The sequence below is a fragment of the Peromyscus maniculatus genome, chromosome 19 (assembly GCF_049852395.1).
Source record: "Peromyscus maniculatus bairdii isolate BWxNUB_F1_BW_parent chromosome 19, HU_Pman_BW_mat_3.1, whole genome shotgun sequence".
NCBI lineage: Eukaryota > Metazoa > Chordata > Mammalia > Rodentia > Cricetidae > Peromyscus > Peromyscus maniculatus.
Window position 1 is genome coordinate 843,810 of NC_134870.1, and position 12,779 is coordinate 856,588.

General features: G+C 35.2%; 1 protein-coding gene, 1 long non-coding RNA gene and 1 pseudogene across 2 annotated transcripts in view; 1 reads left to right on the plus strand and 2 right to left on the minus strand.

Annotated features, from left to right (window-relative positions):
- The window catches only part of Rock1 (Rho associated coiled-coil containing protein kinase 1), a 114,966-nt gene that overhangs the window by 49,728 nt on the left and 52,459 nt on the right, over nt 1-12,779 (minus strand). Inside the window, exons 10-11 of the mRNA XM_006994198.4 lie at nt 5,435-5,594; nt 3,399-3,459 (exon numbers count right to left, since the gene is read on the minus strand). Of these exons, the coding sequence (XP_006994260.1) occupies nt 3,399-3,459; nt 5,435-5,594 (221 nt within the window). The remainder of the gene's footprint in view (nt 1-3,398; nt 3,460-5,434; nt 5,595-12,779) is intronic.
- LOC143269515 (uncharacterized) overlaps nt 2,276-12,779 on the plus strand; it is a 44,251-nt gene continuing 33,747 nt past the window's right edge. Inside the window, exon 1 of the long non-coding RNA XR_013045950.1 lies at nt 2,276-2,413. This is a non-coding gene — a long non-coding RNA (uncharacterized LOC143269515). The remainder of the gene's footprint in view (nt 2,414-12,779) is intronic.
- Nucleotides 8,137-8,589, minus strand: LOC102910831 (cytochrome b-c1 complex subunit 10 pseudogene; annotated as a pseudogene).

Below are 12,779 nucleotides of genomic sequence, written 5' to 3' on the forward strand. Positions count from 1 at the left end.
GCAAAGGAATAGTAATAATCAAAAGGCAACTGCCACTAGCAGAAATTTACACTATCACTACAAAACAAAATTAAAACCAGAATAACCACAAAACAAAACAGAATAACCAAATAAACCAAACTGAAGATTTACTGAAGTACTAGTTACCTTACATCCTAGAGAACATCCAGGAAGTACAAGATTACAAAAAATATTTTGTTATTTTCCCTAGGAGTATTTTCATTTTAATAACTTTGAGCCCCTATTAGCAATATATTTTGCCGAAAGAAAACAATAAGGGGCATATAGGAGGGCTTGGAGGAGGAAAGAAAAGGAGGGAATGTTATAATTGTAATTTCAAAAAATAAAGTGATTTAAAAGAAGTTTAAAAAAAAAAAAGCTCAAAAGAAAAAAGTGAACAGGGGCTGAAGAGATGGTTCAGGGGTTAAGAGCACTTATCCCTCTTCCAGACACCTCAGTTCAATTCCCAGCACCTATCATCAAGTAGTTCACAAATGCCTGTAACTCCAGCTCCATGGGATCTGATGCCCTCTTCTGACCTGCAAAGGTACCTGTATACAGGTGGCTTACACACACACACACACACACACACACAATTTTTTAAAAAACGACTAGAGCAGAGAAGGTACGTGCATAGTTCCTTCCACCTTTTCTCTCTTTTTATCACATGTTCTCTTATATTTAAGAGGAAATACATCAAAAGGAAAACAACTGCTCCTTTTTTTTTTAATATTTTTATTTTTTATTTATTTTTATTTTATTTTTTTTTTTTAGGTTTTTCGAGACAGTGTTTCTCTGTGCAGCTTTGTGCCTTTCCTGGAACTCACTTGGTAGCCCAGGCTGGCCTCGAACTCACAGAGATCCACCTGGCTCTGCCTCCCAAGTGCTGGGATTAAAGGCGTGCGCCACCACCATCTGGCTCCTGTTGTTGTTGTTTTAAAAAAAAAAGCTGGCACTTCAGAGGTGGAATCAGAAAGATCAAAAATTCAAGGTCATCATAGCTAGTTAAGAGGCCATCCTAACCTATGAGACTACCTCAGGAAACTAAACCAAGTAAAAAACAAATATACAGTACTTGGGAAATAATGATACAGTGCTTACTTACCTAGAACGCATGAAACCCTGGCTTCTATTCCCCAGTATCACATAAACTGGATGTAAGTGACCCATACTTTTAATACCAACACTTGAGATTAAGGGGCACAAGGATCAAGTTCTTGGTCATCTTTGACTAGACAGAGTCTGAGGCCAGTAAGAGCTACATAGAACCTTGCCTCAAAAGCAGTAAATGGCTCGGTGGTTAAGCACTTACTACTCTTACAGAAGAACAGAGTTCAGTTCCCAGCACCTATATTGGGTAGCTCATAATCACCTGTAGCTCTAGTTCCAGGTGATCTAAGGCTCTCTCCTGTCTTCCATAGCTACTTGCGCTCACATGGTGCACCTACATATATATGCAGGCATATACATATATGCATAACAATTTTAAATCTTGAAAAAAACCGTAAAAAACAATTTAAAAAATTGCTACTCCTTTGCTTCTTGATTAAAAGCATATAAGCAAGACAATAAGGATATAGCTCAGTGGTCAAGCTTATAAGGCACTGGCTTGGATTCTCAGTACCATAAAACACCCAAACCCCAAAACAAAAGCAAATAAAAAGCACCCTGTGTACACAAGGTATTTTAAGAATGCTTTAAAGATAATAAGATATTATTCCTAAGACTAGGAATTTTCCCCAGCAAAGTCCTACTTAACTGAAAATGGTCTTAATTTTAAGGAAGGAAGGCTTGTTTTTCAGCCACATGAACAACAGAAAGAGTTCCTAACTAGAGCATACCAAGTTCCTTAATATTTATCATATATTCCTAATTCCAAAGAATGAACAAATTAAGTTATGCTGAAAATACTGACTATTCTCTATTTTCCCAACTCCCTTTCAGTCTTAAAGATCTACCACCTTCTACTTTTATCATAAAACCTACAGACTACATTACCTGGATCTGCTGTGCTATGATTAGTCTCAGAACATAAGGGAAAATACAAACAAAGAAGAAAGGTGGGGGATATGAAGTTACTCTTCCAATACCGTTCTTTCTTGTGCTTCGGTGTTCTATATTCTGTGTTCCTCTTCTATGATGCCAGGCTTTCTAAGAGCTATAGCAACACAATTCTCTCCCCTTGCTCTCAGCAGTACAGGAGCAATGGCTTTCCACTGCTGTTAGTCCAAAGATGCTTTCTTACCCTTTATTTTTCCGTTTGATTGGTGTTTGTAGCATAACAGTCCTTTTATTAAACTCTTTTCATTTAATGCATGTATACACATAATGTGATCTACATGTCCACTGAGATATTACTCAGCCTTAAAAAGGAAGGAGATTCTAATACATACTGCAACATGGATGAATTAAGGTAAATAAAATAAGCGAGTCACATAAAGACAAATGTATCTAATTCCATTTATAAGAGGATGGTAGAATAAATTCATTGTTAGAGAAACTAGAATAGTAGTTATTAGGGCCTTGAGGAGAGGGTGATGAAATGAGTAATTATCATTTAATACAGCTTCCATCTTAGAATGATGAAAAACTTCAAGAGTTGAGTAGTTAGCAAAGCTATGTGATGGTTCCTAATGCTATTTAACTGTATACTTAAATTTGTTAAAATGATAAACTGTGTTGTGTATATTTTGCCAACATACACACACAAAAAAATCTCTTCATCCATTAAAAACTTTTTAATGTGTTATGTGTTCTTTCTGGTAATCCCCACTGCCCACTACCTTTTTTCAAACAAAGTTTTCTTTCAATGTAGCCCAGGTTGACGTGGAACCCCACATATCCCAGACTGGCTTTGAACTTGTTATCTTCCCAAATCAGCTTCCAGTGTGTTAAGATTATAGCCACATTCAATTTTCAACTTCCTTAACGATAAAACATTTTTTCATATATTCCTAATTCAAAGATTTAAAGGATAATAATAGTTTATCAGTAGCAATTTATAACTTATTAACTATTCATATATCTATAACTATATCTATATATAATTCCATTTGATATTCAAATAAGAAATCATACTGAAGAGTAGAAAATAATTTAAAAGTATCATGCCTAGCAGTGGTGGCACACGTCTTTAATCCCAGCACTCAGAAGGCAGAGGCAGGTGAATCTCTTTTGAGTTCAAAGTCAGTATGTAAGAGTAAGTTCCACAACAGCAAGGGCTACACTGAGAAACCCATTTCAAACAAACAAACAAACAAACAAACAAGTCATAAATATCTAAACTCACTAACTGCACATTCACAAGCAATACATATGCTTACTCAACAGCATGCATACAAATACATTATCTGTGAATTTAAAAATAAAAAATGAAACTGATAGCAAGAAATACCTACCAAGCTTTTATCCACATTGGAAGTGGTTCTGTTTTCACTGGGATTAGCTGCAGGTAAGTATCTACAGGGTAAGAGTAAGGAATTTAAAAAGAAACAGCTCTTTAACATACAGCAACAAACAGTAAGTATTCTGTGCCTGTTTTATGTTCAGTATTATACTAATTCTTAAAAAATTAAGTAGAAGTTAATTTTTATTTTAGAAACAGACATGATATATAAATTAAATAGTTCTTAAGTAACACTCATTGTGATTATAATGAAACACTTCTATAGGAAAATGTATCAATATTTATACAGTACAAGATAAACTGAAAATAAAAACTAGCCATTTTAAACATACTTAAATGAAAACATATTAATGATACATCAATATCAAGAAACAAAGTAGTATTTATTACACAAAGTACTCCAATAGTTGCTACTGAAATTCAAAGAAATCACAACCACAGGTGTTTCTTCTAATTTTGCTTTTAACTCCATGGCACAAATAAAAGTACGTAAAACCAGGAAGCTCCATAGTGCAAATACAATTACTAAAAATCTTATAGTACTCTATTTACTTCATTTTACTAAACATTCACATGCTATACAAAATTCTTAAAATGTTTTAGAGCATACTGATGAAACTCAGTTTACATTGCAGGGAATTGGGGAGAATAAATAGTAAAAGACAAGCACAGCCTTAAACTAGCTTAGACAGTGTTCTAGCCACTGAAGTTACCTTTGTAACTACTGGGGTTTGTTTATCAACATACTGAGTGTTTCAGAAAAGCAGTCAAAGTCATTTGCCCAACATTATAGCCTAGGTAATATAACATATAAGATTAGACTTTACAAAAACCTATCTAGATCTCCTGTGTACATGTCAACATAAAGTAGCGACAGTATTATTTAAGTGTCAGGAGGAAGGAATTAAATAGTAGGCTTTTCTATGAAGAAAGCTCAAGTGTGATGCTGGTAATGATGCTGCACAAGTGCCCAGTGCAGTTCTAAGTAAATTCCTGGGGATGTGAGTTTAGGAGGCAGGACTACACTGCCTTCTTGTTTTCTATCTACAGTAGAGCCAAATCATGATAAGACTCTTTAAAGTAAAATTAGCTATAATTCAAACTTAATAATCACTCCAAGTAAATCAAATGTTTAAAATCACACCATGAAGAATTGCTGAGAACAAAAGTCTGAAGCAATGAACAACAATGGTGTGCAGACTTAAACCAGAAGTGCTGTCACGTGCTTTGTTGCCCGATACTGGTCTAGCACTTTGTTTCTATTACATAGAACTTACTTATATTGTACAGCTCAACGAATTCCTCTTTGGATATGTACTATATCTTATACTGTACCATACTATGGACCATACATGTGACAAAGAGCAAATTATCAAATATATCTGTTGAATGGATGAATGCCCAACACAATGAAATAATGTCAAAGGTTATGCTTATACCTTAGTTACATGTAAAGACAGAGGCTATCATTAGATAGTACCAGTGGTAATAAGAGCTAACACAGAGTGCTTACTCCATGGGCTTTACTACATTTTTGGGGCCGGTGGATACTGATCCAGGCCCTCCCGAGGCTATCCTGTGTTTCTATCTGTTTCTCTCCCCTCTATACTTATATCTAATATCTCTTATCTCTCTCTCCTCAAGAGTATCCTGTTGTAAAATGTGGGAGCCGGTCTCCCAGCTGGGTTCCCACAGTTCCAAAATTTTCGAGCCATACATAACTCTTTAAATAAAAATAGTGGCTGAATTGTCAGTACTAATACAATTGTTTCATGTGTTATTTTCACTTTAAGATATGCTACATAATTCAACATAGATTTCCCTGAAAAACTATATTCTGAACATGAATGGGACTAGAGTGAAAAACCCCAAATACCAAATACTAGAAATAAAAACTGGTATAATAAAAAGATTTTTCTTTAGATACAATCAAATCTACTTAAAAACAATATTTAAATATCTTTAAGAAAATATGGTGAATATGAAACAATTATCACTTACCCCTAAATTACTGCTTGGTACACTTACCTACGATTGCTATAATATGTAAATCCTACAAAAGGTAGTTGATTGCCAACAAAAGCTTTAGGAATAGGAAATGTTTCTTCATCTCCTTTGTCTTCTTCCAAGTCATCAAAATTACTAGTATCAATGTCACTACTTAAATCAGGTACAACTGGGGCTACAGCTAAAAATAGAAGGAGAATAGTTGTTCTTTTCAAACTTAGTATAAAAATATAGTGGCTCAAAGATCAACACCAGTGTAGCACAGTAGCACGCACTTATAGTCCCAGCTACTCAAGAGGCTGGTCAGAAGTGCTTTAGCCCAGGGGTCCAGGGCTGGATTGGGCAACAAAACAGATCTCATCTAAAGCAAGCAAACAGGATTCCATACTAAATACTAGATGGTTTCTTGCTTCTAAATAACTTGTGAACCCTAACATAAGATGCATTAAATTTTACAATACTAGGATTTACTAGAATTCAAAATTAAATGAAAATGATTATATACTTGCAGTCACTTACACTTCAAGATTAAGTTGAATGCTATAGGCAAAGTTAAGATTTGCTACAGAACACAACACAGTTTAAAATACTCAAAAGCATTTGGAAATGTACACATTAATTTCCAGAACCTATAGCTTAACAAAGTATACTTTAAAAAAAAAAAAGGGTTCATTTTAAGTACTGCATAGTTTTGTTTTTGTTTTTTAAGTTGTTAATCTGCTATACAGAAAGCCAGAAATCAAAGTCATTTCTTAGTTGCACTAGAAATGCAAGGAGGAAGAGAATCATACATGGAGAGTGGTTAAAGGGCATCCATCTAATAATGCAAAACCCTAGTAACAATGTTTAAACAGTCATAACACAAGAGAAAATACCACATGAAATTAATGTTACTAATGTCTTCTGGAGCTTTACTATGATACAAAGAGCACATCTAAAAACTAAGTATAAAGTCTTTAGTGTAAAGATAGAGCAGCCAAAAAATACCTTAGATAACAATTACTGCAATTCCTGTAGGAGAAAAGATGAACATGAGCAAAACCAACTGAACTCGTTTAATGAACTTTCTTATATAAAGAAGCTATTTCTCTTTTTATTCACTGGGATGCAGGCAAGAAATATCTATCAAGTTCAATCTTAGGCACAAAGAACTATTTGGCCAATTTTAGAACAAAGCAACAAGCTAGTACAAGAAGCTATAGCATTAACCAACAGTAGCAACAAAGGGAAGGGGGCCTTTCTAACATTCACTTTCATGGTCAAAAGAACTGCCTAACTAGAGAATGCCATCATCCCAGGAACAACAACTGTCTGATACGTAAAATGAGGAGTAAATATAAGGTTACTGCTCCCTGGCAAGTACATTATGGTCTTGGCAAAATCCATCCATCCATCCATCCATCCATCCATCCATCCATCCATCCATCCATCCATCCATCCATCCAACCTTTCTTTCTCTCTCTCTCTCTCTCTCTCTCTCTCTCTCTCTCTCTCTCTCTCTCTCTTTCTTTCTTTCCCTCTCTCTTCCTCCTTTCTTCTTTCCTTCCTTTTCTTTCTTTGAAAATAGAGTCTTAATGTGTAGCCTTATCTGGCCTCAAACTCAGAGACCTGCCTGTCTCTGCCTTCTGAGTGCTTAGGATTCAAGTTGTGAATGACCATACCTGGGAAATTTACTTCTTAAAACAATACCTTTGAATCTTGAACTTTTTTTTTTATCCAATGAAATAACATTTGACAATGTATACACTTGCAGCTATCATGAATGGGAGAGAAATGCTATCGGCATCTAATCCATGAATACTGTTAAATAGCTTATAATGCTAAGGATAATACTCCCTGCTACCAAGTTCCCAACACAGATTAGTCAACTACTTGAAGCTACAAAACTCTTTTTTAAATTATCACGTAAGAATATTTTAAAGAAGCCAACCAGTGTGCTGTATTTTCTCTTGCTATTAATGTACTTGATTTTCCTATGAGTTAGTTTAATTTTTAAAAAATATTTTATTATAATTTACTTAATGTGTATACAAGTCCATGACAACTTGTAGGGTTAAAATTCAGGGATCAGCCTTTGGTTGCAAGCACCTTTACCTACTGAGCTATCTCACTAGCCCATCAGAGCAGTTTTAAATATGTCAAGGTTTTCCTGTTATATTTTTAAAAACTGTTGAAATGTAAGTGAAATCATCCTGGGAGAGCTCTACAATCTCTGCTTCTGAATTGCAATGTTTAGACTGGCTCAGCAGTTAAGAGCACTTGCTGCTCTTGCACAAGTTGTTTCCAGCACCTTCATAAGGTGGCTCACAACCACTTCTAACTCCAGTTCCAGGGGCTCTGATGCCCTCTTCTGGCTTTTGTTAACGCTTACATACATGTGGGACCAACATACCACAGGTATACACATATACATACAAATTAATAAAATCAAAACAAAGAAAAGAAAAAAAATAGGGGCTCAATATTTTGTATTTCAGGAAATTTCTGTCATTGGCTAGCAGAACAGAGACCACAGTAATCACACAAGACAGGAGACATGAACTTTGTAAAAACAAGTTTGGACAGTCAATGCCCAAAGGCAAAAATAACCAACAACTCTTAGAGGACTAATCTGATTTCAGAGTTAACATTGTAACATTCAAAATGTCAAGCTCATGACAAAAAAAATTACAACGCATACATATATATACATGCATACATACATACACACACACACACACAAATTTTTTTTCAGAGGTGTAAGAACAAGGTTTAATGCTAAACCCATGAAGGCAGCCCAAGTGTCCATCAATGCAGAGGCTCCCCCAGGACGATGTGGGCTTGCTCAGTGTCCGGCTTCCTCAGCATCCTCCACTGGGCTAAGTTGTTCCTGAGGCAACAGGATGTGGCACCAGAGAGATCCTTTGTGTAGCGAGGGGTTGCCTAATCATCCTTTTAAACTTGCCATTGATGTAAGGCACCCAGTCCAGAATCAGCCGCCAGTCTGTGGCCCACACGAGCCCCACGGCACCCACAGCATCCCACATGCTGGCTGTGGGGACCCAGTTCTTGGCCAACTCCCAGTAGCGTGGGCCCAGAAACTTGCCCAACATCGCGGCAGAGTCTCGGCACTCTGGGTCACCCCGTTCCGTTGCCCCGGAGCACTCCATATATATTTTTAAAAGGACATATGGTTGAGTAACAGGGAAGTTTTGAAAAAAAAAATGTTAAAAATTATCACTAGAAAACCCAAGACATTTGAATTACTAAATACAATTTTATAATAAATCTTCTTTATATGTATAAGTACTAAAGGATACTATGGACAATGAACTATAAGGAAGAAGGAGAATGATGCCTTAACTGTCAGGAGATAGAAAAAGGAACCAAATAGAAATTCTGGCAGTGAAATGAAAAAGTAAACAGAGCCTAAAGGAATTGTGGCACACTACCAACCAATATATGCATCCTATAAGTTCTGGCAGAAGAGGAAAAAAAGAGGCAGAAAGAATATTAAAATAAAGCCAAGAGCTCCCCAAATCTGATAAAATATATGAATTTACACACATAGGACACTAAATACAAATAAAGGAAGCCCCCAAAAGAACCACATGAAGATGCACACAGTCAACAGTGTAATCACAGCTATATGATGAAAAAACAAGGGAAGAAAATCACATAGATTAATGTAAAAGCCAAGATTACTTATGGATGACCACTTTTTTACTTCTATTTTTTTTAAAAATGCATAATTAAAAACAAAAATTGAACCAATTAGAAGTGGGGAAAAGAAAAATTATGCAGATGACCAATAAGCACACATGAAAGTGTTTACCATCAATAGTCATTAGGAAATTGCAAACCAAAGCCACTATGAGACAACATCAGGGTAGGTAATAATTGATTATTCAAAAAATAAACACAGAAATGCAAATGATTGCTTAAATTGCACTTTGTTGATACTCAAGACAGGAAATTTCTGCAAGTATCCATATACACTCTACATGATATAAAATAGCTACAATGTAACATAATGAACCTATTTCTGCACTAACAGTGGAAGAATGGCTCACAATAGCTGGGAAGTAGAGAAATCTATGTGTTTAATGATTGATAAATGGATTAACAAATGTGGTACACATACCAACAATGGAAACTATGACTGATGTCGCAACAGAGATGAGACAAGTAGATGTCTGCTAGGTAAAACAAGCCTGTCATAGAAATATAAGTACTATGTTGTTTTACTTAAATGAGGTACCCCGAATAATCGAATTCATAGAGACAGAAAGTTATACAGTGCTTACTGGGGAGTCAACTGAGAAAAAAAAAGGAAAATTAGTATTTAATGAATAAAGATTTTTAATTTGGAATGATGAAAGTTTTGGAGATACACAATGATGATGGTTGTACGGCAATGTGAATATGATTAATGTTGGTGACTGGAAGTTAAATATGACTAAAGTAGAAGATTTTGTCATGTCTACTCCTCACAAAAGAAAAATAATTATTTAAAACAAAAAAAAAAAAAACGAATCCATTACAATTTCGACAAAGTCTGAACTTTTAAAGAACCATGACTTGCAAGTTAGGTCCTAAGTTCCTTATTAATGAAGACCACATTATTAATCTTTACCATGATAATGTAAAACTCTGAGAGAGTGTACTACTCTTAATCAGTAAGACTCGGGATAAAAGTTTATATTTGCTTTTCACTAAATTGATAGGACATAAGCGGACAGTTTGTCACTAACAGCACCTTATATATATTTCTCACCAGCTACAGGTAGCTTAAACAATGGCAATATTTTCTTTTCAATGACATGATGAAAGGGGAAATGTTTTGCAGGTAACAACACTATGGTTTAACATAGCATTATTAACACTACATCACATGTAATAAACATCATATCATATACTTTCATACAAAAGTTAAAACTGTCAACATGTTGACTCCTTACATTTCTGATAATGGAGAAAAACGATTAAATGGTACACAATATTACAATGATTAAAGGCTGGAAAGTCAGATAGATTTAGATTTTAATCCCAGAACTACCACTGGCTTATCAGGGGAAGAGGGTCTTTTCATTTCTTTAGTCTTCTTTTTTTTTTTTTTTAAAAAAAAAAAGATTCATTTATGTAGTGTTTTGCCTGCATGTCTGCCTGCACGCCAGAAGAGGGCACCAGATCTCATTATAGATGGTTGTGAGTCACCATGTGGGTGCTGGGAATTGAACTGGGGACCTCTGGAAGAGCAGCCAGTACTCTTAACTCCTGAGCCTTCTCTCCAGCCCTAGTCTTTTATCTTAATTTCACACTCCTGTCATTTCTTCAACTCTACCTCAAGTAAATGTAAAAGTAATTTTATAATCTTAATATTTTATGCCTTCAAAATAAAAGGTGAACAGATTCAGAGAAGTATGTACTACACAACCAAGAAAAACAGGTTGACTAGGAGACTAATTGTCATGGTGACTTTAAAACATTAAAGGAGTGAAACTAGATGAACTATAAAAGTAAGCAATTTCACCAAAAAAAAAAAAAAAAAAAAAAAGGAAATTCAAAAGGAACATTAAGAGCACTGGCTGTTCTCAGGGAGCCTGTTTGGTTCCCAGCATCCACATGGCAGTGCCCAACTATCTACAGCTTCAGGGACACAACACCCTCTTCTTGTCTCTGCAGGCACCAGACACACACATGTTACACATACATACATGCAAGCAAACATCCAGATAATAAAAATAAAGAAATCTTCAAAAGGAATTATAACCATTATATATAATTATTTAAAACTTAGTTCACTAAGTTCAGCATTCTCGGTGTTTTAGGAGTGGGCTGTGAAGTGTAGGAAGAGGAAAAGGGAAGAAAATGATAGTTCTACAGCTTTTAGTTTTTCAATAATCACAAAGCAGAACCTATTAAGTTAAAAAAAAAACTATAAAAATGCGCTGGGCGGTGGTGGTGCACGCCTGTAATCGCAGCACTTGGGAGGCAGAGGCAGGTGGATCTCTGTGAGTTCGAGGCCAGCCTGGTCTACAGAGCTAGTCCAGGACAGGCTCCAAAGCTACAAAGAAACCTTGTCTCGGAAAAAAGAAAAAAAAAAAAAAAAAAAAAAAAAAAAAAAAAACCAAAAAAACTATGAAAATGCTCCTAGGTATGTTGACTCTAACTAGGGTTATCACAAAACTGTAAGGATAGGCCTGTGGCTCAGTGGTACATAGAGTGATTGTCTGGAATTTAAAATCCTGGACTTGATTCTTAGTATCACCAAACAAATTAACAAAAGCAATAACAAAAATCCTCTAAACACAGACAACGAAGCTCTTTAAAATATAAAGAAATGGCAATAATAATTTGCAAAAGCAATAATCTGTTAAGTATAAAGTCATAAGAGCTAAAGCTATAAGCCCACTTTTTTTTATAAGACAGTTTTATTAAGGATATGCAGGGTTATAATAAAGTGGCATGGGTTTAGACTCCAATTCCCACACAACTATGAGTTGCACAAAAGGAAATAATACTGTTGTTCTTCCAATGCCTGGAATAAAATCATGCTTGGCCTGAAATCAGGGTTCAAATATTTCTCTTCTACTTAATATCAACTTTTCAAGCCAAAGAAAGAAATATAACCATCCTACTTTTAGAGTCGTTTATTATGTAGTTATTCCAATAGTTATCTGTATATTTCCTAACTCTAAAAAATAATTCAAACAAAATTCAAAAGATACTTCTCTTCAGTCACTGTATATAGTTTTTTTTTTTGGTTTTTATTCTAAAACATTACTAAAAGCATACATGAATAAAAGAAAAAACTTTTCAATATAACTATCTGCCTTATTTCCTGCTCACTGCTGTCTATCAGTAGATCAGGTTTTTCTCTAGGTGTAACTGTTAATGAGTTCTTCCAAGATCATGCTGTTGCTGTAGCTTCTCTAATAAGCCTCTAAGTACACAGGTGATAACACTTCTTGCTATAGTACAATCTATTGATCTCTAGAGTAATTTGCTCTCTCCTTCTCCTCCTTCTCCTCCTCCTCTTGGGTAATTTTATAGCTTGGGACAATATATGTTGTGCTGTAAGCAATGTAACTGTTTCATTTAGTAACCTTTAATAACTAGAATACATCACAAAACCTAGTAAACCTATATCACCTCGTTCTTTTTTATTTATTTATTTCTTTTTTTTTTTTGTTTTGTTTTGTTTTTTGAGACAGGATTTCTCTGTGTAGTTTTGGTGCCTGTCCTGGATCTTGCTCTGTAGACCAGGCTGGCCTTGAACTCACAGGGATCCGCCTGGCTCTGCCTTCCCGAGTGCTGGGATTAAAGGTGTGCACCACTATAGCCTGGATTATATCACCCATTTCTCTGACATTAATTTACAAAC